Genomic DNA, 25,267 nt, shown 5'->3' with positions numbered 1-25,267 from the left:
ACGGTTTTTCATATTCAGTGACAAAGGAGACTAAACCTCTGTCTCTCCTCTAACTCATGGGATTGACTCAAACGTTCTTCTCGCCTTTAATGACACCTTGTCCAGATTAGTCCCAGTGCTGAGGACAGGCAGCTCTCCAGGAACGTGTGGCTCGGATGGGTTTACATTGCAAGGTTCACTGTTTTGGAGTTATGAATCAAAGAGAGTCCCTTGTCCTGTGCGTCACGTCTCCCTGTGGAGTCTGTCACAGACGTCTCTCACTGCCTTTTGATCAATAATTTTTTCTGATGATCTGAACCAGTGTCCAGGGATCTGCCGACGAGTGTTATGAATTGAACTGCGATGTAGATTTCATCCATTAACGGAGCCGCTCAACCTTTATTTAGTAAGTTTTCCCTTCAGTGTTTTAAGTGTGTTTCTCCCCTCTGTATCTCTTCCTGGAAACATCAGATGCTGCGTTTCCAGAGGCCTGGTCAGTCACGGTTAAATCAGTGAAACCGACCCCATCACTGACTGGAAACAGGATTTGCACCGATTTTTGTTGTTCATGCAGCTCGTATTTATCGCCGACGACTGTCCACACATCGCCTTATCTCCACACTGAAGAAAGCAGGTCAGAGACAGTATGACCCGTCCTGATGTTCGATTAGCAGTAGTTCACAGACTCTATCGCTCCTGATCTTCAGCTGGAACTGGATCCGGTATTAATTCCCGGAGAATGTGTTGGGTAATGTCCGGTGTTTTTTTTTTTCCCTCTCTCCAGAGAATTTACTGGAGATTGTGATCCTGTCCCGGGGAAATTGCGGCCTCTCTACCTGCACCACTCGCTACCTGGTGGCCATGGCAGCGGCGGATCTAATGACCATTGTCACCCAGGTCATTTTGTCTCGAATCAAAGAGTATTACTTCACGTGAACATTTCTGAGCATCACACCTCTCTGCAGTGTTATCGATGTACTGATGTCCACAGCCACAGACTGTTCTGTCTGCTTCACCGTCGCTTTCACCTTTGATCGATTTGCTGCCAGAAGCTGAAAACAAAATATTGCACCGGGAAAACTGCGGCTGTGGTTCTAACAACAACCGGCGTACTGTCCTGTCTGAAAAACATTCCCCGATACTTTACCCGGAAACCCTCTCTGATCATCGACAGTATACCCTGGTTCTGTGATCTCATGGACAATGTTTTCACTGACTCCGGGTGGGTGGGATATGACTGGCTCGATACGGTTTTAACTCCGTTCCTCCCTTTCGCTGGGATCGTGCTGCTCAACGCTTTGACAGTCAGACACATTTTAGTGGCCAGTCGGGTCCGTAAGGGGCTGAAGGGTCAGAGCAAGGGGGAGAACATCAGTGACCCGGAGATGGAGAGCAGGAGGAGGTCTGTGGTTTTACTCTTCACCCTCTCCGGCAGCTTCATCCTCCTGTGGATGACACTGGTTGTAAATGTCATATATTATCGGATCTTAGGGATAGATTCAAATTCAATGATTCTCAATGGATCTTTTACCTCGTCGGGGCTTTACTGGAGGATTTCAGCTGCTGCACGAACACATTTATTTACGCGGTGACTCAGGTGAAATTCAGGGAGCAGATGATCAGCGCGGTTGTATATCCGGTCACCTCGGTGCTTCAGTTGATTAATAAAGCTGCGTCCTGAGCGCAAGCCAGAGACGGCCGCAGTGTCTCCAGTCCGGGCTCCGGCTCCTCACATTCACCGTCTGGTCACCCAAGTGTTATTCCCGGGCGGATTGTCCCATCGACCGGCAGCTCCGGGATATTAGAATAGTGTGTGTTTTGTGAGCGGCAAAGCACCATCCTGGAGTCTCAGTAGCGCATTGAACCTGCCAGATGTCAGTCAAAGACATACACAGGATAGCTGCCCAGCCATTGGTCTGTGCGTACGTCCATCTATTCCCTTTGCAGCCCATTAAACTCACAGCCCACAAACCGGCGGGAATCTAGTCGAATGCTGGTTGCCTAATCCAATGTCAATCACACTGCTCTCCGCCTTCCACTTGAATGATTTGCTGACGTGTCGAAATGGGGTGGTGTTTGTTTAATAGGCGTTTGACTGATCAAATTAAAGTTGCATTCCCGCCACTAACTGGACTGGAGTGTGGTGTAGAGAATTAACAAATAAAACCGTCACTGCTTCTTTTTTCAACATAATTCTTCCCCTTCTTGTTTTACTCCATTCCTCCAGAAAACTCACAGTAATGCATTCTGTAACTGTTTCTCCTTTTATGCGCATTATCCCACCATACTCTCTATAACTCATAATCCCATCAACCTCTTAGCTTCTGCTTTGCCAGGTGGAAGGTCTTTATCCACATCTGGAATTGTCACAGCATTTCAAACTCAAGCTCTCCGTGCAGGGTGACACCCATAAGAAGACCCACAAGACCCCTATGAAGTGGGCCAACGAGTTTCCAACAGTAAATCTGACCGACCGCTAGAATAAACTCATCAGTTCCGAAAAGACATCTGAATAAATTACAACTTTACACAGACAAATTTCCTCCTCCCAGTGTAAGCCTAAAATTATGACAACAAATTCTTCTGCAACAATGGTTAATCTATCATAATAGTTTACCGAAATATACTGATGAACTCAGACATAACAGAATCCTTAGATTTATTAAACTGTGTGACCTCAAATCAAATAGTTATAGGCAGAAGAAGATGGGGTTTCAGAGAACATGTCATTGGGGCATATTGCGTCATCCAACAATCCCATCTTGCCAGCGTGATAAAATCCCAGCCACCAAAACCCCCCAAAAAAAACTCTTCGTGTGATGTTGCCAACCATCCTCGGACACAGCTTCAACAGGATAATGATTTCTTTGTCCCGTCAAATTAATCCAGTTTGTTAGCATCGACTGCAATCTCCACGATTATATGCTGAAGTGGGAGGGTGAGGAGCCAGAGGTCGTGGTACATATAGGCACCAATGACATAGGTAGGAAAAGGGGAGAGGTCCTGAAGGGAGAATATAGGGAGTTAGGAAGGGAGTTAAGAAAAAGGACCGCAAAGGTAGTAATCTCGGGATTACTGCCTGTGCCACGCGACAGTGAGAGTAGGAATGCGATGAGGTGGAGGATAAATGCGTGGCTGAGGGATTGGAGCAGGGGGCAGGGATTCAAGTTTTTGGATCATTGGGACCTCTTTTGGCGCAGGTGTGACCTGTACAAAAAGGACGGGTTACACTTGAATCCTAGGGGGACCAATATCCTGGCAGGGAGATTAGCGAGGGCTACAGAGGTGACTTTAAACTAGAATGGTTGGGGGGGGGGGAATCCAATTAAAGAGGCTAGGCATGAGGAGGTTAGTTCACAACAGAGGGATGGGAACCAGTGCAGAGAGATAGAGGGGTGTAAAGTGAGGGTAGAAGCAAAAAGTACTAAGGAGAAGAGTAAAAGTGGCAGGCCGACAAATCCAGGGCAAGCATTAAAAACGGCCACTTTTCAACATAATTGTATAAGGGCTAAGAGAGTTGTAAAAGAGCGCCTGAAGGTTTTGTGTGTCAATGCAAGGAGCATTCGTAATAAGGTGGATGAATTGGAAGTGCAGATTGTTATTAATGATTATGATATAGTTGGGATCACAGAGACATGGCTCCAGGGTGACCAGGGATGGGAGCTCAACGTTCAGGGATATTTAATATTCAGGAGGGATAGACATGAAGGAAGGGGAGGTGGGGTGGCGTTGCTGGTTAAAGAAGAGATTAACGCAATAGAAAGGAAGGACATAGCCGGGAAGATGTGGAATCGATATGGGTAGAGCTGCGTAACACTAAGGGGCAGAAGACGCTGGTGGGAGTTGTGTACAAGCCACCTAACAGTAGTAGTGAGGTCGGAGATGGTATTAAACAGGAAATTAGAAATGTGTGCAATAAAGGAACAGAGTTAACTGGGTGACTTCAATCTACATGTAGATTGGGTGAACCAAATTGGTAAAGGTGCTGAGGAAGAGGATTTCTTGGAATGCATGCGGGACGGTTTTTTGAACCAACATGTCGAGGAACCAACTAGAGAGCAGGCTATTCTGGACTGGGTTTTGAGCAATGAGGAAGGGTTAATTAGCAATCTTGTCGTGAGAGGCCCCTTGGGTAAGAGTGACCATAATATGGTGGAATTCTTCATTAAGATGGAGAGTGACATAGTTAATTCAGAAACAAAGGTTCTGAACTTAAAGAAGGGTAACTTTGAAGGTATGAGACGTGAATTAGCTAAGATAGACTGGCAAATGACACTTAAAGGATTGACGGTGGATATGCAATGGCAAGCATTTAAAGGTTGCATGGATGAACTACAACAATTGTTCATCCCAGTTTGGCAAATGAAAAAATCAAGGAAGGTAGTGCACCCGTGGCTGACAAGAGAAATTAGGGATAGTAACAATTCCAAAGAAAAAGCATACAAATTAGCCAGAGAAAGTGGCTCACCTGAGGACTGGGAGAAATTGAGAGTTCAGCAGAGGAGGACAAAGGGCTTAATTAGGAAGGGGAAAAATGATTATGAGAGAAAGCTGGCAGGGAACATAAAAACTGACTGTAAAAGCTTTTATAGATATGTAAAAAGGAAAAGATTGGTTAAGACAAATGTAGGTCCCCTACAGACAGAAACAGGTGAATTGATTATGGGGAGCAAGTACATGGCAGACCAATTGAATAATTACTTTGGTTCTGTCTTCACTAAGGAGGACATAAATAATCTTCCAGAAATAGTAGGGGACAGAGGGTCCAGTGAGATGGAGGAACTGAGCGAAATACATGTTAGTAGGGAAGTGGTGTTAGGTAAATTGAAGAGATTGAAGGCAGATAAATCCCCAGGGCCAGATGGTCTGCATCCTAGAGTGCTTAAGGAAGTAGCCCAAGAAATAGCGGATGCATTAGTGATAATTTTTCAAAGCTCGTTAGATTCTGGACTAGTTCCTGAGGATTGGAAGGTGGCTAATGTAACCCCACTTTTTAAAAAAGGAGGGAGAGAGAAACGGGGGAATTATAGACCGGTTAGCCGAACGTCGGTGGTGGGGAAACTTCTAGAGTCAGTTATCAAAGATGTGATAACAGCACATTTGGAAAGCGGTGAAATCATCGGACAAAGTCAGCATGGATTTGTGAAAGGAAAATCATGTCTGACGAATCTCATAGAATTTTTTGAGGTTGTAACTAGTAGAGTGGATAGGGGCGAACCAGTGGATGTGGTATATTTGGATTTTCAAAAGGCTTTTGACAAGGTCCCACACAGGAGATTAGTGTGCAAACTTAAAGCATATGGTATTGGGGGTAAGGTATTGATGTGGATGGAGAATTGGTTAGCAGACAGGAAGCAAAGAGTGGGAATAAACGGGACCTTTACAGAATGGCAGGCGGTGACTAGTGGGGTACTGCAAGGCTCAGTGCTGGGACCCCAGTTGTTTACAATATATATTAATGACTTGGATGAGGGAATTAAATGCAGCATCTCCAAGTTTGCGGATTGATTCCTGGGATGGCAGGACATTCATATGAAGAGAGACTGGATGAACTGGGCTTGTACTCGTTGGAATTTAGAAGATTGAGGGGGATCTGATTGAAACGTATAAAATCCTAAAGGGATTGGACAAGCTAGATGCAGGAAGCTTGTTCCCGATGTTGGGGAAGTCCAGAACAAGGGGTCACAGTTTGAGGATAAAGGGGAAGCCTTTTAGGACCGAGATTAGGAAAAACTTCTTCACACAGTGAGTGTTGAATCTGTGGAATTCTCTGCCACAGGAAACAGTTGAGGCCAGTTCATCGGCTATATTTTTAGAGGGAGTTAGATATGGCCTTTGTGGCTACGGGGATCAGGGGGTATGGAGGGAAGGCTGGGGCGGGGTTCTGAGTTGGATGATCAGCCATGATCATAATAAATGGCGGTGCAGGCTCGAAGGGCCGAATGGCCTACTCCTGCACCTATTTTCTATGTTTCTATGACTCAATAACCCAAAGGATTTACCCATCCAAATTGCCTGAGATTTCCAATAGCACCTCTTCTTCAGTATCAACAAGCCAGAGAATATCGCCATACCCTCTTTCTGATCACGCTTTCCTACATGACCTTCTCCTTCGTGAACACCAATTTAATGTGTCCATTTTCTACCTTTCATGCTAACTCTGTCTCCAGGTATAAACTCAATGTATTCATCTTCTGGTCACTGTTCGCTCTCCTGATTCACAGTGTGACTGTCATGGTCCGGTCCGTAAAGTCCGTATTCCGGTTCACGGTCCGGTCCATCGACCCTTGCTCCAGGTTTTCCTTCACGATCTCTCATTCGCTCTCACTCTCTCTGTCTCACTCTGTCTCTGCTCGCGATGTCTCCTTCTGGCGCTCAGCCTCGCGCCCTCTTTCTCGCGATATCTCATTCGCTCTCTCGTTCGCGCCCTCAGCCCTCCCGCTGTCTCCTGCTCGCCATCACTTTCTCCCTCTCTCGATCTCACAGAGAGACAAGTGAACGTAACGGTGCTTTGTCTTCAATTTAAAAAAAAAGAGTTAAAATTCTCTTACAGGAAATAGTTCAAGGTGGCATTCAGAAAAAGAACCTACAGATAAAGCCAGAGGGGAAAAAGAGGGTGAAGGAAAGGACGGGTTTTGTCGTGAGCAGGAGAGGCTGATAGAGACGAAAATATACTCCAAGATCAGGCAGTTTTGTCAGGACCGGGAAGCGGGGGAAACAGTTTCGCCTCAAGCTTCAATTTAACAGGGCGGGACGCGAGGTACAAAGGGAATTTCTCTGGGGTGGTGCGGACAGTACTGCCGTGGGATCAGCTGTAAACAGCAGGTTTGTAACTCTAAGGCAACACACGCAAAATGGAAAGAGTGAACAGTTGACGGGCCTCTGATGAAGGGTTTCGGCCTGAAACGTCGATAATTTACTCTTTTCCATAGATTCTGCCAGATCTGCTGACTTCCTCCAGCATTTTGTGTGAGGGAAACAGTAAATAGCCGACGTTTCTGGCCGAGACCCTTCATCAGGATCTGATTTTGTGTGTGTTGTTTTGTATTTCGGGCATCCGCATGTTTGTTTTGTAACTCTGTTCATCACGTTGTTTCCATTTACCCACAAGTGGGAAGCTAGAATAGGGAGCTTGAAGGCAGCTAAATTGTAAAACTTTACAGCATTTATTTCAGAAACAGTTTCAAAACCTGATTCACTGGATATTTCACCGCATTCTTTAGTTCGTCTCGGAATTTGCTCTGAGTCACGGCGTAAATACACGTGTTGGTGCAGCAACTGAGAATCTGCAGCATTTCCGATGTGTGTTGTGTGTTGTAACGGGGACCGGTGAGAGAATAATCAAAGCTCTTCGAAATCCGTTGATAGATGTAAAATACCACGTACGTTGCCCAGAACACTATGAAACAACCGGTTATGCTGAAGAGCAAAACGATGGATTTGCGTCGGTTCTCCATCTCCCGGTCCTTGTCATTCTCTCCACTATTTTGTCCCCGGAGTCCCCTGCGGGCTCGACTGGCCGCTAGAATCCGCCTGACAGTCAGAATATTGAACAGTAAAATCAGAAAGAATGGGGCGCAAGGCGTTAAAATGAGGTCAAACATGTCGAATGCCGCCCATGAGGGAGAGTTTGTGTAGCTCTGTGTACGAACACAACCCCAGGGAACACCATCAATTATTTCTCTGGGCCGGAATGCAAAGCTCCAGGGGACTCCCTGCAAACAGGCCAGCGCACTCACTGTCCCGATAACCACAGCCGCCGTTCTCTCGGTGCAATATCTTGTTTTCAGCTTCTCACAGCAAATAGCCACAAATCGATCGACGGTGAAAGCGACAGTCAGCCAGACTGAGGTCGCAGTGCTCGCAGAAATCAACCATCCATCGAGTCTGCACACAGGAGTAATGAGCAGGAATGATCGGGGAAAATAAATCACAGCAGTCCACTTCATCAGCGGATCGGAGATAACGACCAGGAGATCGGCCGCTGCCATTCCCACCAGGTAGCGAGTGACACATTTGGAGAGACCGCACTTTCCCCGGGACAGGATCACAATCGCCACCAAGTTCGCTGGAAGAGAGACAGGGAACAGCAAGTTGAGAAAATGCTAAGCAGAAACCAAAGCGGCAGTTTGAGGGGATCCTGTAATATTTCCACTTCATTGCTGCATTTAGCGGTGGGAGGGTCGAGAGAGGGCGCAGAGGAGTGGCGGAGACAGAAGGAGTTTACACAGTAAAATAAAGTCAATATGATCTGAAAATGGATTCTTTACTGATGCCCGAATATGATGTGGCAGCGGAAAGCTAAAACTGGGTAACTACCTCCTCAGATGCAATACTGCCTTCCGCGTCTCGTCTGTACGAAATGAGTAAATCGGGGCGCTGATGGCGGGATTCTTCCATTAGAGAATCATCAACTTCCTTAGCTATCCCTGTCAGCAACAGAACAGCCGAAAGACGGAACACAAACAGGAAATGCTGGAAACACTCACCCAGGCGGAACAGAATATGTGGAAAAAACAGTTAAAGTATCTCTCCTCAGGATTGTTCTGAGAGAGACCCTTGACACGAGTGTTAACCGGTTTCTCTTCCCATAAAAGCTGCTTGGGGCTCAGTGTTTCCAGCATTCCCCGAGTTTGTTCCTAATTCAGGCATTTGCCATCTCACTGACTTTACAACAGAACATTGACTGATTCCAACAGATGCAGCGCAGCCTGACACAACCTCACAGACAGACATGACGCCTCCCGCTGAATCCGGCACAGGGAAGCGGGGAGAGGTATGCAAACTCGGTGCCGCAGTCAGATGTCCGGAACAGTGTCAGATGTAGATAAAATATAAAACATTTCACAGTATTGATAACTATGAAGCACCATATCTTATTAATTGGCTTAGCAACGATTTCTTTCTGTTTTGTATACAGTCATATCGTAAACATTTATTAAAAATCCACAACGGTTTCGTCTTACAACACGGGACTCCTCACATTTGCTAAAGTGTTACTGCCAGCCAATGCTTTATTGTTGCATCGAACTCTGAAAACCGCTCAAATAAACATTCCGACAATAAAGTGATGTCATCACCCTTATAAACACAATATTTGCAAAAGCTGTGCAGCTCCCACAAGACCAAAAGCAGAGACACCAACATCACTTTGTTGATCACAAACCGCTGCCTGACCCGCTCATGCCAACAGAAATTGGCCGATTCGTTGACTTCCTGCATCCAAATCTCAACATCTTTTATGTCCCGGTGTTTCCATTCCACTCCTGAAATGCGGAATACCGGCACTGGAATGTGAGAGTTTAAGCCAGCGGCAGAATCAATCACATCACTGGAATTAAAACTCAACATCCGCCCACGGCAGCTGACACCGCGGCTTACCGGGAATTCCAAAGGCAGAAATAAAAGGATAGTAAACGTCTTCTATCCGCCAGATGACAGGATACACCATTTCAGTGAGAGTCTGTGATTTCTGTTGCTCCTGTATTCACAGTTCCAGCAGGCAGCTGATGCTTTGCAAAGCAGCCCCTGATTTATACAGAGGATCTGTCTCCAGAGATACGGTTCTACACCTCACTAACTTGTTTAGTTACAGTTGCTTGAATGTAAATGTTGTAGCGATTGGAAACAAATACATCAAATCTCTTTGGCATTACCTCAGCAGTCCCTCTGGTGGAAACAAACCGGTAGATTTAATTTCAAAGACTGAGCTTTGTCACGGAGCAGATGCATTTAAAGATTTCATTCTTTTGTTGGCTAATTATTCATCTCTGAAGAGAGACCAGCGACACTGACCGATCCCTACCTGATAAATGCAATATAATCCAAAACACTCAAATACAAATTCGGACAAAGGTGCAACAAAGAAACCGATATCAGGATGGAAACGGTCAAATGACCACGTTGCTGATGTACAGACAAGAGAAAATATGCAGATGCCGGAAATCCAAGTTCCTCCAGCATTTTGTGTGTGATGTTGTTGATCTAATATTCTTTAATGTGCACCTCAAATCTGTCAAATGTCAAAAGAAATTGAGAAGAAATATTTCAGTGGGCAAAATAATGAGAAGCTCTGTTAAATAATAAAAACAGTACTCATTCTGGGAGATAAATAGATGCAGTATGGCTGGAAGTAAACGACAGAAAGATAAGCATGAGATAAAACGTCAGATGAGAGAGAGAAGAGAGAGAATGTCAGCGAGGGACAGGTGCTTAGATTGCAGGATTGTGATGTCCCTCAGGTATCTGCTAGTCTCTGGTACAGTGTGAGGGTGTGGGGTTCACTCTGTACCTGTCAGTTTCTGATACAGTGTGAGGGTGTGGGGTTCATTCTGTACCGGTCAGTCAGTTTCTGATACAGTGTGAGAGTGTGGGGTTCATTCTGTACCTGTCAGTTTCTGACACAGTGTGAGAGTGTGGGGTTCACTCTGTACCGGTCAGTCTCTGGTACAGTGTGAGAGTATGGGGTTCATTCTGTACCTGTCAGTTTCTGATACAGTGTGAGAGTGTGGGGTTCATTCTGTACCTGTCAGTTTCTGATACAGTGTGAGGGTGTGGGGTTCATTCTGTACCTGTCAGTCTCTGACACAGTGTGAGAGTGTGGGGTTCATTCTGTACCTGTCAGTTTCTGATACACTCACACACACACAACTGACACACACACACTCACACACACACACATACACACACACAGACACACACACACACACACACACACAACACACACACACAGACACACACACACACACACACACACACACACAACACACACACACACACACACACAACACATACACACACAGACGCACACACACACATACACACACACACACACTCAACACACACACACACACACACAGACACACACACAAACATACACACACACAGACACAGACACACACACAACACACACACACAAACAGACACACACACACACACACACACACACTTAGACACACACTCACACACACAGACACACACACTCACACACACACACACACACTCACACACACACACTCACACACACACACACTCACACACACTCACACACTCACACACACACAACTGACACACACACACTCACACACACACACACACACACACATACACACACACAGACACACAGATACACACACACACACACACACACACACACACACACACACACACACAGACCCACACACACACACACACACACACTCACAGAAACAATTGTACAATTATATTTCTATGTTATAGTGACTGCCTTACTGTACATTCTATTTATTATAAATTACTATAAATTGCAAATTGCACATTTTGACGGAGCCGTAACATAAAGATTTTTACTCCTCGTGTACATGGGGGACGTAATTGATAAATTCAATATAATTCAAAACACACAAACACAAATTCGGACAAAGGTGAACAAAGAAACCGATATCAGGATGGAAACGGTCAAATGACCACGTTGCTGATGTATAAACAAGAGAAAATATGCAGATGCTGGAAATCCAAGTTCCTCCAGCATTTTGTGTGTGATGTTGTTTGTGACAGAAGAGGGTTACAAAAGTACACATAGACTAAGATGTTAACTGTCCTGTGCTATCACCAGTGGGATCATCAGTTGATCTGCCATCTGTCTTCAGGAGAGAGATAAGGAAGACAATGGAGCAGCATTTGGAAATGTTAATGAAGAGACGAGAGAGATTAATAGAAAGAGACACCGGTCTGAGTATTGTCAAGACTGATTGCTTTGATCCTGAACTGTTTGAAGTCTGATGGACAGGCGATACCCCAACAGGGGGATAAAAAGGGACAGGTTCGCTAAGGCAACAGACACACCACGCAACGCGACACCACGAGGTAACGAGACCCTGGAAGCGGTGTGCCCCCACAAGTCGGTGGAGTTTTGGAGGTCCGTTCGCGGGACCAGCCATAGACGCACAGGGTGGAAAGATACGGTCGGGAGGGGACCTGGTGTATGTGTCCGCCCTTGCCTGGGTGCCGGGTTCACCACAGAAGAACGATCGTATCTGGAACGGAGGGGTCAGAGTCGGTGACCTCAGAAGACATTACAAAGGGCTCGCCCGAAAGCTAACTGCGAGGAATATCGAAGGTCTGTTTGGAACCCGATTTGCATATTCATTCGTTATCTCTCTCTCTCTCTCTCCCCAACGGCACGACGGCGATTACTGCGAACTGAACTAAACGGAACTCTGTCACTTCTGATTGATCATTTTGCCACTAGACTGCGATAGAGCTTGATTGATCCTATTATCATAGTTCCGTGTACGTGTGTGTTTATTCATTGCTAACCTGTTGCATTTATATCCTTACAATTAGAGCACTGTATTGCTTATTTCTTTAATAAAACCTTCTTAGTTCCAGTAATCCAGACTCCAACTAAGTGGTCCATTTCTTCTGGTTTGGCAACCCAGTTACGGGGTACGTAACATAGGTGGGGTTCTCGTCCGCGATTTTGAACGCTAAATTTGGGACGGGGTAAATTGATTGGGTTAAAATTCCCGAAAGAAAGAAAAGGCAAACAGCAGAAATGGAGATTGAGGAATTTCTAAAGGCGCTGACTTTGGAGGTATTAGAGGATGCCAGGAAAACGGAATTGGCAGCTGTGGCCAAACGGTTGAATCTTGTTAAGGGGAAGTCGACAATGAGGAGAGAGGAGATGCACATAGCTATCGTAGAGCACTATGTATCTAAAGGTGTGTTTCCCCAAGGGGAGCTGGAGATGATGTCTATCGGAAAACCTGGTGGAGACGCAGTACAGGTGCAGATTGAAAAATTGAGACTCGAGCACGAGTTCCGGGTACGGCAGCTAGAACGAGAAGAGAAGCAGTTATCACGGCAGGAGAAAGTGAAACAGTTAGAGCGAGAAGAGAGAGAGAGGCAGTTGGAGCGAAAAGAGAGGCAGAGGGAAAGGGAATTCGAGCTGGAAAGGTTAAAGATAAGGGCAGAACAGGGACCCATGCCGGACCAAGGTGGAGGGCTCAGGGCGAACCAGGAGTTTAGGCTGGTTCCCCCATTTGACGATACCGATGTGGATCGGTACTTTCTCCATTTCGATAAAGTTGCTGCAAGTCAGGACTGGCCGAGGGATAAGTGGGCTGTTTTGCTTCAGAGTGTACTTAAAGGAAAAGCCCAACAAGCTTACTCGGCTTTGTCCGCGGAAGATGCCCAGAGGTATGAGGTGGTGAAAGAGGCCATCCTCAGGATTTATGAGTTGGTCCCGGAGGCATACCGGCAGAGGTTCCGGAATGCGAGGAAGCAGTGGGACCGCACGTATTTGGAGTTTGCCCGTCAGATGCAGACATATTGTGAGCGTTGGTGCGCCTCGAAGGGGGTAAATGGGGATTATGACAGACTGCTACAGCTGATCCTGATTGAGCAGTTTAAAGGTTGTGTCCCTGAAGGTATGAGACCCTACCTAGATGAGAAAGAGGCAGCCACGTTAGCCGCAACTGCTAAGTTAGCGGATGAGTACGCGTTGACGCATAAAATGAAGTTTGCCCCGAGTAAAGGCTACCAGAAGGGTAGTCAGGACGGCGGGGAGAGTCAGCCAGAAAAGTCAGTAAGTAAGCCGGGGGCTAGTGAGAAGGATAAGGTAGACCAGGAGCAGTCTGGTAGGAAGTCTCCCGGGGTCGTCTGTTATAATTGTGGGAAAATCCGACACTTTGCGTCCAGGTGCTTTGCCCCAAAGAAGGAGACGGGGAAAGGAAAAACGGCGATTTCGACTGGCTGTATTGAGCTGGTGAACAAACCGCTAGGAGAGGAAAGGTCTGCCAAAGTTCAGGAAGGGCGCGAGAGGTTTATCTCAGCCGGATTGGTGTCGGTGAAGGAGAGGTTAAACCCAGTTCCAGTACAGATCTGGATAGACACCGGAACGTGTCAGTCATTGATATTAAAGGGTGTGTTAGACTTTAGTTCAGAGACCGAGACTGGGAAAGTCAGGGTCATAAAAGGCATTGGACAAGGGACTGAGGCAGTCCCTTTGCACCAGATACACCTACAGAGCAACTTGGTCTCTGGACTAGTCACGGTCGGGGTGAGGCCCGAATTACCGATGAAAGGCGTGGAAGTCTTGCTCGGTAATGACCTCGCCGGGGGAATTGTGTTCTCAGCAGTGAGGTTGACGGGTCAGCCTGCCAGCATTGAGGCCCCGCCCATGGACTCACAGGTTCATCCCGTTTGCGCAGTGACTCGGCGTGTGTCCAGAAAGACTGCCGAAGTAAAGTTAGCTGAGACCTTTCTAACAGCCTTTTACCAGGAGGAGGTAGAAAGTGAAAAGAAGGAGTGTAGTGAAACAGGAGGAAGTGAGGGAGCTGAGGCAGACTTAGCATTAGCCAGGAAGGAATTTGTACAGGCGCAGGAGCTGATGGTTTCGGCGGAGACAGCTCTCTCGGAAGCAGGATTAAAAGGAGAGCCAGCAGGCTATTGTGTGGAGGAGGGAGTGCTACGGAAGAAAGGTAGACCAAGTACCGTACACGCAGATGAGAAAAGGGGGATGGTGCCAAAAAGTTAACCTGGCCCGCAGGATACCCCTCGGCGGACATTTTGGGGGGAGGAAAACAGTCGGTGGAATCATGAAAGAGTTTACTGGCTGCACAGGAGGAAGGATGTTATTGACTATTGCAGACGTCAGTTAACACAGTTAGAGGCTATTAACATGCTAAAAGCCCACCACGATCAGAGAACAGATCTAGCTGGTGGTATCATGAAAATTAATGAGGCTAAGGTGCCACCTGATAAGGGGAGGACCTATTTTGAATATTTAAGTGTGGTGCCGACCAGATGGGAGATGTCTACTGTTTTGACCCGTTTTGCTGATAAGGTCTCTCACCTAACCCCCTGAACAAAGCGGGACATTGATAAAGCTAATTAACCGGCACGTGCACGGAGGTCAAGGTGTCCCGAGGCGATGCAAAGAGCTGGGACATGGAGCTGTTGTCACATCAGGTCAGCCTAGTGAGCAACACCCCTATAGAATGATTAATTCAGTGACAAACGGGCTAAAGAACACAGAAGTGTATATTGGCGATGTAGTGGTCTGCAGTGACACGTGGGAAAGGCACATTGTGGCACTGTTTAAACGGCTGTCTGAAGCCAGCCTGACAGTGAACCTCGCAAAAAGTGAATTCGGCCACGAAAGAGTCACTTATCTGGGATTTGCGGTAGGACAGGGGCAGCTGGCTCCGATGCAAGCTAAGGTGCGGGCTATCGCTGAATTCCCCACCCCGACAGACAAGAGAGCCCTGAGAAGGTTCTTGGAGATGGTGGGGAACTATCGGAAGTCTTGCAGGGAAAAAAAAACCAACTTTGCGGATAGTACCCACTCTCATACTAAGCCCTTGCCAAAGAATGCTAAGTTGGTATGGGACGACCCTTGTTATCTGTGTCCGGGGCGAAAACCACTGAGAAGTCACACTGATCACAATTCATTAGTGTTTTCGGCCACTATGAAGTCTGCTAAGTTGGAGCCTGGTTTGAGAGGATTATTAAAATAACACATATACAAGGAACAGAAAATGTGATTGCTGACTGTCTGTCAGGTGTTGACAACTTAAAATTCTCTGTATTAGCCAAATAACTGATGAAGATGTATATTTGTGTGTATCTAATAATGTATTCATGCTTGTAATTTTTACCCCGGTAAAAATCCTTAAAGGGGAGAGGTGTGACGAAAGAGGGTGACAAAAGTACACATAGACCAAGATGTAAACTGTCCTGTGCTATCACAAGTGGGATCATCAGTTGATCTGCCACCTGTCTTCAGGAGAGAGAGATAAGTAAGACAATGGAGCAGCATTTGGAAATGTTAATGAAGAGACGAGAGAGTTTAACGGAAGGAGACACCGGTCTGAGATTGTCAAGACCGGCTCCTTTTTGAACCCTGAACTGTTTGAAGTGATGGACAGACGATACCCCAACAGGGGGATAAAAAGGGACAGGTTCGCTAAGGCAACAGACACCACACAAGACACCACTCACAACACCACGAGGTATCGAGACCCTGGAAGTGGTGCGCCCCCACAAGTCGGTGAGAGTTTTGGATGGCTGATCGCGGGACCAGCCATAGACGCACAGGGTGGAAAGATTCGGTCGGCGGGAACCTGGTGTGTGTGTCCGCCCTTGCCTGGGTGCCGGGTTCACCGCAGAGGAACGATCGTATCCGGAATGGAGGGGTCACAGTCGGTGACCTCAGAAGACATTACAAAGGGCTCGCCCGAAAGCTAACTGCGAGGAATATCAAAGGTCTGTTGAATCCGATTCGAATATCAGCATTCGCTCTCTCTTTCTCTCTTCCACAGCACAACAACGATTACTGCGAACTGAACTAAACTGAACGCTGTCACTTGTGATTGAACATTTTACCCCTAGACTGCGATAGAGGGTTCAATGAGGGTTCAATGCGCGTTTGCTAGTGAGCACAACTTTGTTGGATCACACAGATTTGCAGGTATGTGCGGAGTTGGGTGACTGACTTAATGGTTTGCTGGTGAGCTGGGGTGTTTTGGGGAATACGGAGTTGCACAGGGATTTGGGGATGTGCACAGAAATAGGAGTTTGTCAGGGATTATAAGGCTGCATCGGGATTTGGGGGTGTCGGAGGATGTGTGGCATATACGGACTTGGATGTGCACACGGATTTCGGGGTGCACACTTATTAGTGAGTGCATGAGGATTTCAGTGGGTGCAGAGTTTGGGAAAATCGGCGGATTCGACGGGGCACATGGAGTTTGGGGAATCTGCTTTATGAGCATGCAAACCTATGTTTTTTTGGATTTGGGGGTGTGTATGTATTTCAGTGTTCTCAGGAATTGAGGTTTGACGACTCTCAAAGTTGTTTTATTAAGAGATACTTAAATAACAAATGCACTTTGAACGTTGACATTTGTTTCTTTTTTTCCATTTTCTCAGGTGTAGTCAGCCGTTTTCGAAACTATTTGAAATGATTCTTGCTCTGCGATAATCCAAAGTGTCTGTGGGGTGTCTGCTGATTTGGAGCTGTGACGAATCCAAAGGTTGTTTCATATGTACAGACATTAATAATAAATGCAATTTGAATTTTGATATCTGCTCTCGATTTTTTTAATGGTTCAGGCACCATTTTTGTGAAATGTTTTATATGAGAGATCGAGAGGACGTACAATTCGCAGAAACAGATAGGAAGGGACTGAACCGAAGGGGATAAACTGAATTCGAGGTATACTTACACGTGTATAGTCAGACAGGGTCAGGCAGAAACAATGGGTCTATCCACACACAGACACAGAAACACGCTGACACACACTAACTCACAAAGACAAACACACAGACACACACAGACACACACACACAGAGACACACACACACACACACACACACACACACACACACTCACACACAAACACACACACACACACAGACACACACACGCACACACACACAGACACACACACACACACACACACAGACACACACACACACAAACACACACACACACACACACACACACACACACACACACGCACACACACACACACAACACACACACACACACAGACACACACACTCACACACACACACACACACACACACACACTCACACACACACACACACACACACACACACACACACACACACACACACACACTCATAACTACACTTTCTTATCCGTCTCTGGTTGTAGTCTGGTTGATTTCTGGTTGTAGTCCCACCGAACCTGAATAGAAAAGCGTGCTTGCATTGCATGTACCCTATCTATGCACCTCATCATTTTTCTGCAACTCCATTATATCTTCTCCCAATCTTCTACGTTCCAAGCAATGAACTCGTGAGCTATTCAATCTTTTCGTATAACTCAGGTTCTACTCTGTAATCTGTGGAGAGTCTATGAAGCTGATGCCCCGTTGCCTCACTTCTACAGACTCAGTGTCCGTCTGTTCAGTAATGGAGCTGTAAAAATGTTTCCCTCATCTGTTTTAGCTCCACGCATGGATAACCATTCCGATATACCGGATCATCAGTTGTGTCTCTTGCAATCCTTAATCCCCTCCTCATTACCACCCTCACCTCATCCAAGTACTGGAAGCATTTGGACTCGACCACGAACGCCCCTTCACTTCAGTGTGGAATGGGACAGGATCCCTTTCCGGATCAATGTGAGAGACGTCTAGTCGCGGACCTTCAGCCAGATTAATTCCCGTCGACCACTATCTTGCCTTTTACGGGCAGGGCAATTCTGAATCCAAATGGCCAATTCACCGTGAGGTTTGTGGAGTTTGGTGTTAAATTGAAGGGCAGGACCTCCAGGTTTATGATATCAGGATTGTACTAGCAGGAGTTTGATACAACTTGTCTGCTTGGTGGTTAAGCTCCGGGTTATAATCTTCTTTCAGCCACGATACGGAGATGTAAACAAATCACACTGTGCTAAAAGTTCACCTCTGTTATTCTGTACACTGCGCACATTCAATATAACACTTTCAGTCCTACATTCATCCCCCTTACCGATGTTATCCCACTTCAACGCTGCAACTCATCCCGTTTGCCCTGACATCAGCCTCTGCTTGCTACTACTGCCACTGCACTCTACCTCTGTTGCCAACCAACGACTTCATCCCCAGCACTCACACTCCGGTTCCCATCCCCCTGACAAGTTATTTTGAACACAAGCTGTAACAAACCTGCCCACGAGCACACTGGACCCCGCCAGGTTCAGATACAACCCGTCCCTGTTGTACAGATCATTGCATCCCCAGGAGAGATCCCAATGACCCAGAGATCTGATGCAATGCCCCTGCACCAGTTCCTCAGCCACACACTCATCTGCCGAATCATCCTATTCTTACCCTATTTTGAAATGTTGCCTCACCTGGAAGGACTGTTTCTGAGCCAGAATGGAGCTGAGGGAGGAAGTAAATGGGAGCGTATAGAACTTCCTTCGCTGGCAAGGATATGTTCCAGGAGGGAGATCAGTGGGGGGAGGGGGGTAAGGTAAAGATAGGAAGGTAGGAAGCGGTTTAGACAAGATAACCATGCAAATTGGTCGGGTTATAAAAATGTCAGCTGGTGTGAGTGTGTTTTGTGAGCTCTGCTACCTGCCACGGTCGGTGTCTTTCTCAGGTCAGCTGTCAGCTATTGCGCCAGTGTGGTTGGTGGAGGGCTTTACAGGGATGGTAAATGGTGTAGGGGTCAGGCGGGGTTACAAAATGACGATGGGTGTAGGGTAAGAAGGGTTTTCACAGATGGTGATGGCCGCAGGGATCGGAGGTGTTAACAGAAAAGGGGAGTGATGTAAGGGTTTTCACAGAGGGCGAGGTTTAAAGGAATGTTTCTCCACCACCGGGGAAACGTACTTCACTTGTCGGTCCAAAATGGCATTTCTTTCTGTAACAAAATGGAACCTGTAGTGTATCAGAGTGCTTTGCTAATAATCTTCGTACAACATGATGCTGATGGTACTTGAGTGCAGAACCGCAGCTGTGTGACTGGAAGAATGCCAAACATTGATTCAGCAGACAACAGAATGCACCCTGTCCTTGAACGTGTGTCCAAAGGGGTGATGGTATTGTCTCTTTTTGATAAAGCTATTACCAGATCTTGGGCAGTGCTAGTCTTCCCTTGCTGCAAGTAAACATTAGATTAGATTAGATTATGAGGACACTCAGTCCTCGTTTATTGTCATTTAGAAATGCATGCATTAAGAAATGATACAATGTTCCTCCAGTATGCTATGACAGAAACACAGGACAGACCAAGACTAAACTGACAAAAAACACATAATTATAACATAGAGTTATGACAGTGCAAAGCAATACCGTAATTTGATAAAGAGCAGACCATGGGCACGGTAAAAAAAAAAGTCTCAAAGTCCCGATAGCCCCAACATCTCACGCAGACGACAGAAGGGAGAAACTCTTCCTGCCATGAGCCTCCAGCGCTGCAAACTTGCCGATACAGCATCCTGGAAGCACCCGACCTCAGCCAACTCTGAGTCCGTCCGAAAGCATTTGAGCCTCCGACCAGCCCTCTGGCACCAAGCACTGAGCGCTTCAACTCCACCCTGTCCTCCGAGCAACAAGCAAATCTGAGGACTCGGGGCTTTCCCCTCCGGAGATTTAGGATCACACAGTAGCAGAGGCAGCAAATCAGGCATTTCAGAAGTTTCACCAAATGTTCCTCCGTGCTCTCACGTCTGCCTCCATCAAATCAGAATTGTGCCCGGCACCCTACTTGACAGATAACATATATTCATCACCGGAGTGGCCGCTGCGCACTGCGTCGCGCCGCCATCTTCTCCTCCTCCTCCTTCTGTGTAAGGGGAGTTTGGACAAACTTGGGCTGTTTTCTCTGGAGTGGAGGAGGCTCAGGGTGACCTGATAGAACTCGATAGGATTACGAAAGATCTTGATAGAGTAGATAGCTGACATTTTTAATCTTCTGGGTCACAATGTCAAATACCAGAAATCATGCATTTAGAGAGATGAGGGACCTGTGAAATTCGTTGCCACGGACGGCTCAGAGGCTAAGTCATCCTGTTTAGTTAAAACATACATTGACCGGTGCTTGATAAGTAAAGGTAGGAGAATGGGGTTGAGAAGACCATAAAAGACACCGGGACAGCTGCAGAAAGAGGAAACTTTAGAGGGAGATGCATCAAGCACAGACAGACGGGACAGACTCAGACAGGGGTCTTGTCTGGCACGGAGCAGTGGGTCTGAACACTGGTTCATTTTCCACTCTCGGACCTTCAGAGATCATTTCTCATCAGTACATGTTTTATGAACAATACGTTTCAATGGTCAAGTTCAACGAAAATTTATTATCAAAGTATGTGAACCAAATGCTATCAAAGAATTCATTTTCATGTTGGCCAGGCAACTCAAGGCAATCCCCCAGCCTGGGGTAGGGAATGGGACCAATTCCAGACGGAGAGGGGTGGGGGAGTCTGGGACTTTGTGAAGGTGCCCTAATTCCATCCTCTTCATTCCCCCTATCCCTTCTCACAGCCCTCCCTCACACTTCACTGCATGTGTTTGTGTGTGTGAGAGAGACCTGTCTGCCCACTTCACCCTCCATCAACGATGTCCCCTCTCCCCCAACTCACTCACACTCCCGTGCACACAGCAATCCTTGCGGGCTCAAATGATCCAAAAATCTTATACCCTCCCTCCTGTACCAACTCCTCAACCACGCGATCAACTGTATATTCTCCCTATTCCTGGCCCTCCTTCCTGTACCAACTCCTCAACCACGTGATCAACTGTATATTCTCCCTATTCCTGGCCCTCTTTCCTGTACCAACTCCTTAACCAGGTGTTCAGCTGTGTATTCTCCATATTCCTGGCCCTCCCTCCTGTACCAACTCCTTAACCAGGTGTTCAGCTGTGTATTCTCCCTATTCCTGGCACGTGGCACAGATGGCAGTCCTGAGATCACAGCCCTGGACGAGCTGCCCTTTAACTCAGCACCCCACTCCCTGAACTCCCTTTGCAGAACCTGGTTACTCTGCCAGCCCGTATCATTTCAGAGCCGAGCACACAGGAGGCAACACACCGTCCTGGAATCTCATTTTCGCCCACAGAACATCCAGTCAGATCCTTGAGCTAATGAATCACCTCTGACCACAGCTCACCTCTTCTCCACCCTTCCCTTCTCAGTCTCAGAGCCAGACTAAGTGCCAGAGACCCTCCTGCTGTGACCTTCCTTTGCCAGGTCATCCCACCGTCCCCAATAGTATCTAAAGTGATATATGTGTTGTTCCAGGGGATAGACACAGGGGTACACTGCACTCTCTGTTTCCCCCTTCCCTCTTCCTGACTGTTACCCAGTTTCCTGTGCCGTGCACCTTGCATGCAACTACCTCTCTATGTGTCCTACCTATCACCTCGTCAACCGCCTGAGTGATCTATAGTTCAACCGGTTCCAGCTCCAACTCTTTAATGTGGATTATTCGGAGCTGAAGCTGGATGCCCTTCTCACAGGTGTAGTTATCAGGGATACAGGAGGGTCCCCTGCCTTCCCACATCCTGCAAGAGGAGCTTTCCACTACCTGCCTGTCATCTCGACTGTTATAACTGAGTAAATGTAAGGAAGGGGACAAAAAATAAAATCTACCTCCGGCATAATTTCGCCTTCTCTGACTGAATGCTCTCCGCACTGAAACCTCAAAGAGGTAAAGCCTCAAAGTCTCCGCTCTGACTCTGTCCACTTCAACAATGACCGCTCCACTTGCTCCTGCCTGACATTAATATATTCTTGATAATCCATCATGAATGCTGATTGGCAACTGTTGAAAGCTCAAAAATAACCTGCCCTGAAACCACTGCCTTTAATGCTCAATTGGCGAACCTGAGTGAATTCCGTCCTCTCAAGCTTCTGATCTCTCCGATTAACGATGGATCAAAGCCCGGCAGGGTGACACAAGGATGAATGACTGATTGAAACCCATCCCACATTCAGAGCAGGTGACCACCCTTACCACAGTGTGAACCCACCACTGTCTCTGCAGTCTGGATGAGTGTGTGTATGCCTTCCCACAGTCTGAGCAGGTCAACGTCCCCTCACTGCTGAAAACAGTCTGGTGTGTAGACAGGCGTGATGAAGGTGTGAATTCATTCCCAGTTGGAACAGGTGAACGGCTTCTACCCAGTGTGAACTCGCTGATGTTCATTCATTTGAGATGACTGAGTGAATTCCTTCCCGCAGTCTGAGCAGTTGGTACAGTTTGTCCCCATTGTTTACTCGCTGAAGTTCATTCAATACTGGACTGAAAGTGTTATATTTGAATGCACGCAGCATAAGAAATAAAATGGATTATCTTGAAATTCAGCTGCAGATTGGCAAGTATGACGTTGTGGATATCTCTGAAACTTGGTTAAATGATGGCTGCTATTGGCAGCTGAATGTCCAAGGATATACGGCGTATCAGAAAGACAGGTTAGCAGGCAGAAGGGGTGCTGTGTTTCTGTGTATAAACCCCACGTGGCTGTTGAGTTTGATTGACATGTGGTAGAGTTATGAGTGTGTCCTGGACCAGCTCACAAATGTTCTGACCGTGACTGAGTCACGGTAGAAATTGGAGGATTTAATGAGTATAGAAGTGTTTATTCATCATCACAAACTGATAGTTTATGAGGACACTCTTGATAGAGTCCCCACAAAAATCAAACTACATCAGGAGCTTATAGTCTTGAGGAGAATGGCAACAGTCGGTGATTCAATACTGTTTCAGACGCTACAATGCCATATTTTACATTGGAATTACATTTAATTGAGATGGCACATCAGAAGGTTCAGTCACCTTCGTTGGCGCAGACTAACTAAGACAAATGTCCTCAATATTAATTCATTAATTTAATCACAATCTGCCACCGCGGGAATTGCACCTGTCTGATGTAATCGGTTTAGTAAATATTTTAAATACCTTTATTTTTAAATCTGTTGAAATCTGTCCCTGTGGAGTCGATAAATGTTATTAAAAACCCCAGGCATGCAGCCTTAAGATTTCATTCCGAGAGATCACCTGTCACACAGGGGAACATATCACTGGATAGAGAGAATATCTACAATGTTGGATAAGTACAAGAGTGTGGAGAAAATACTGTACGTTTGTATTGCCGTCATTGGAGTTCCTGGTGAGTGAGCAGAGCAATTCATGTTTGGTATTTCTGTGTGTTAACTGTTGTGAACCTATTGATCATCATTTGTCAGGCTTCCAACCTGATGAATATTGTGCGAATATCCGTCAGAGTTATCTATCCGGTCAACTTAATATTCTGATTTTTCATCTAAATTGACCAGCGGAACAACACGTCAGACTCTTGTCAAACTCACAGGATCGACTCGAACGTTGTCATTGCCTTTAATGACACCTTGTTCGCATTTGCTCCGGATCTGGGCACAGACAGCTCTCCGGGGAGGGATGATTGGGAGGGATTTAATGGGACTTTTTCGAGATTTTGCCCTGTGCTTGGCAAAGACAGCTCTCCGGGAAGATTTGCCTGTGAGCGTTTACATTTTGAAGTTCACTGTTTCTGTGTTTTGATCAGAGTGAATGCCTGGTCCTGTTTTTTCACGTCTCCCTGTGGAGTCGCAGTCGGATACCATTGCCTCTTGGTCAGTAATTAGGTCTGGTCGTCTGAAGCAGTCTCCAAGGATCTGCTGACGAGTGGTATCGAATTGAACTGCGTTATGGAATTAATCATTAACGGAGCCACTCAGTCTCCGGTTACTAAGTTGTTCCTGCTTTCCCTCTGAGACCCGTCATGAATTGGGGCAGCGCTTCGTCCTGAAGAAGGGTCTTGTCCCGAAATGAGAGTTGGTTCAATGTCATGGATGCTGCCTGACCTGCTGAGCTACTCCAGTATTTTCAATGTGTTGCTCCGTTCTGTATCCGTCCTCGGTCCCATCAGATGCTGAGTTTCCAGAGACCTGGTCAGTCACGGTTAAATCAGTGAAACCGGCCCCATCAGCGACTGGAATCGGGATCAGCATCGATAGTCGTTCATGCAGCTCGTTTTTATCGCCGACGATTTCCCATATATTTTCTGATTAACTGCATTTCATTGGCTTTGTATCTGTACTCGGCACAATGATAATTCAATCTAATCTCGTCTAATCTAATCTCCACACTGAAGAAAGCCGGTCAGAGACAGTGTGGTCCGTGTCTGGTATTACATTAGCAGCCGTTCACAGACTCGAGCACTCCCGATCTTCAGCGGAAAGCCGATCCAGTGTTGGATTCCCGGAGATAATATTTAGTAATACACAGTGTTTTTTTTTTCTTTTTTTCCCCTTCCTTCTTTCCTTCCTTCCTTCCTTACTGTCTCTCTCTCTCTCTCTCTTTCTCTCTCTCTTTCTCTCTCCCCCCCCCCCTTTCTCTCCTTCCTTCACTCCTTCTCCCGCTCTACAGTGAATTTAATGGCGATTGTGATCCTGTCCCGGAGAAAGTGCGGCCTCTCTACCTGCACCACTCGCTACCTGGTGGCCATGGCAGCGGCGGATCTACTCACCATTGTCACCGAAGTCATTTTGTATCGAATCAATGAGTATTACTTCCCGTGGAATTTTCTGGACATCACTCCTGTGTGCAGAGTTATCGAAGTACTGACGTTCACAGCCACAGACTGTTCTGTCTGGTTCACCGTCACTTTCACCTTTGATCGGTTTGTCGCCATTTGCTGCCAGAAGCTGAAAACAATATATTGCAGTGGGAAAACTGCGGCTGTGGTTCTGACAACAACTGGCGTACTGTTCTGTCTGAAAAACGTTCCCCAATATTTCACACTGGAACCCTGGACGATCATC

General features: G+C 46.6%; 1 protein-coding gene across 1 annotated transcript in view; it reads right to left on the bottom strand.

The window, feature by feature from the left end:
* Nucleotides 1-25,267, bottom strand: part of LOC140184969 (uncharacterized) — a 351,453-nt gene that overhangs the window by 262,724 nt on the left and 63,462 nt on the right. The window contains exon 3 of the mRNA XM_072238208.1: nt 7,301-7,326. Coding sequence (XP_072094309.1) covers nt 7,301-7,326 — 26 coding nt within the window. The remainder of the gene's footprint in view (nt 1-7,300; nt 7,327-25,267) is intronic.

This window comes from Mobula birostris, chromosome 20, assembly GCF_030028105.1.
Source record: "Mobula birostris isolate sMobBir1 chromosome 20, sMobBir1.hap1, whole genome shotgun sequence".
Classification (NCBI taxonomy): domain Eukaryota; kingdom Metazoa; phylum Chordata; class Chondrichthyes; order Myliobatiformes; family Myliobatidae; genus Mobula; species Mobula birostris.
The sequence above is the reverse complement of the archived record's forward strand: the minus strand, read 5'-3'. Positions and strand labels throughout refer to the sequence as shown.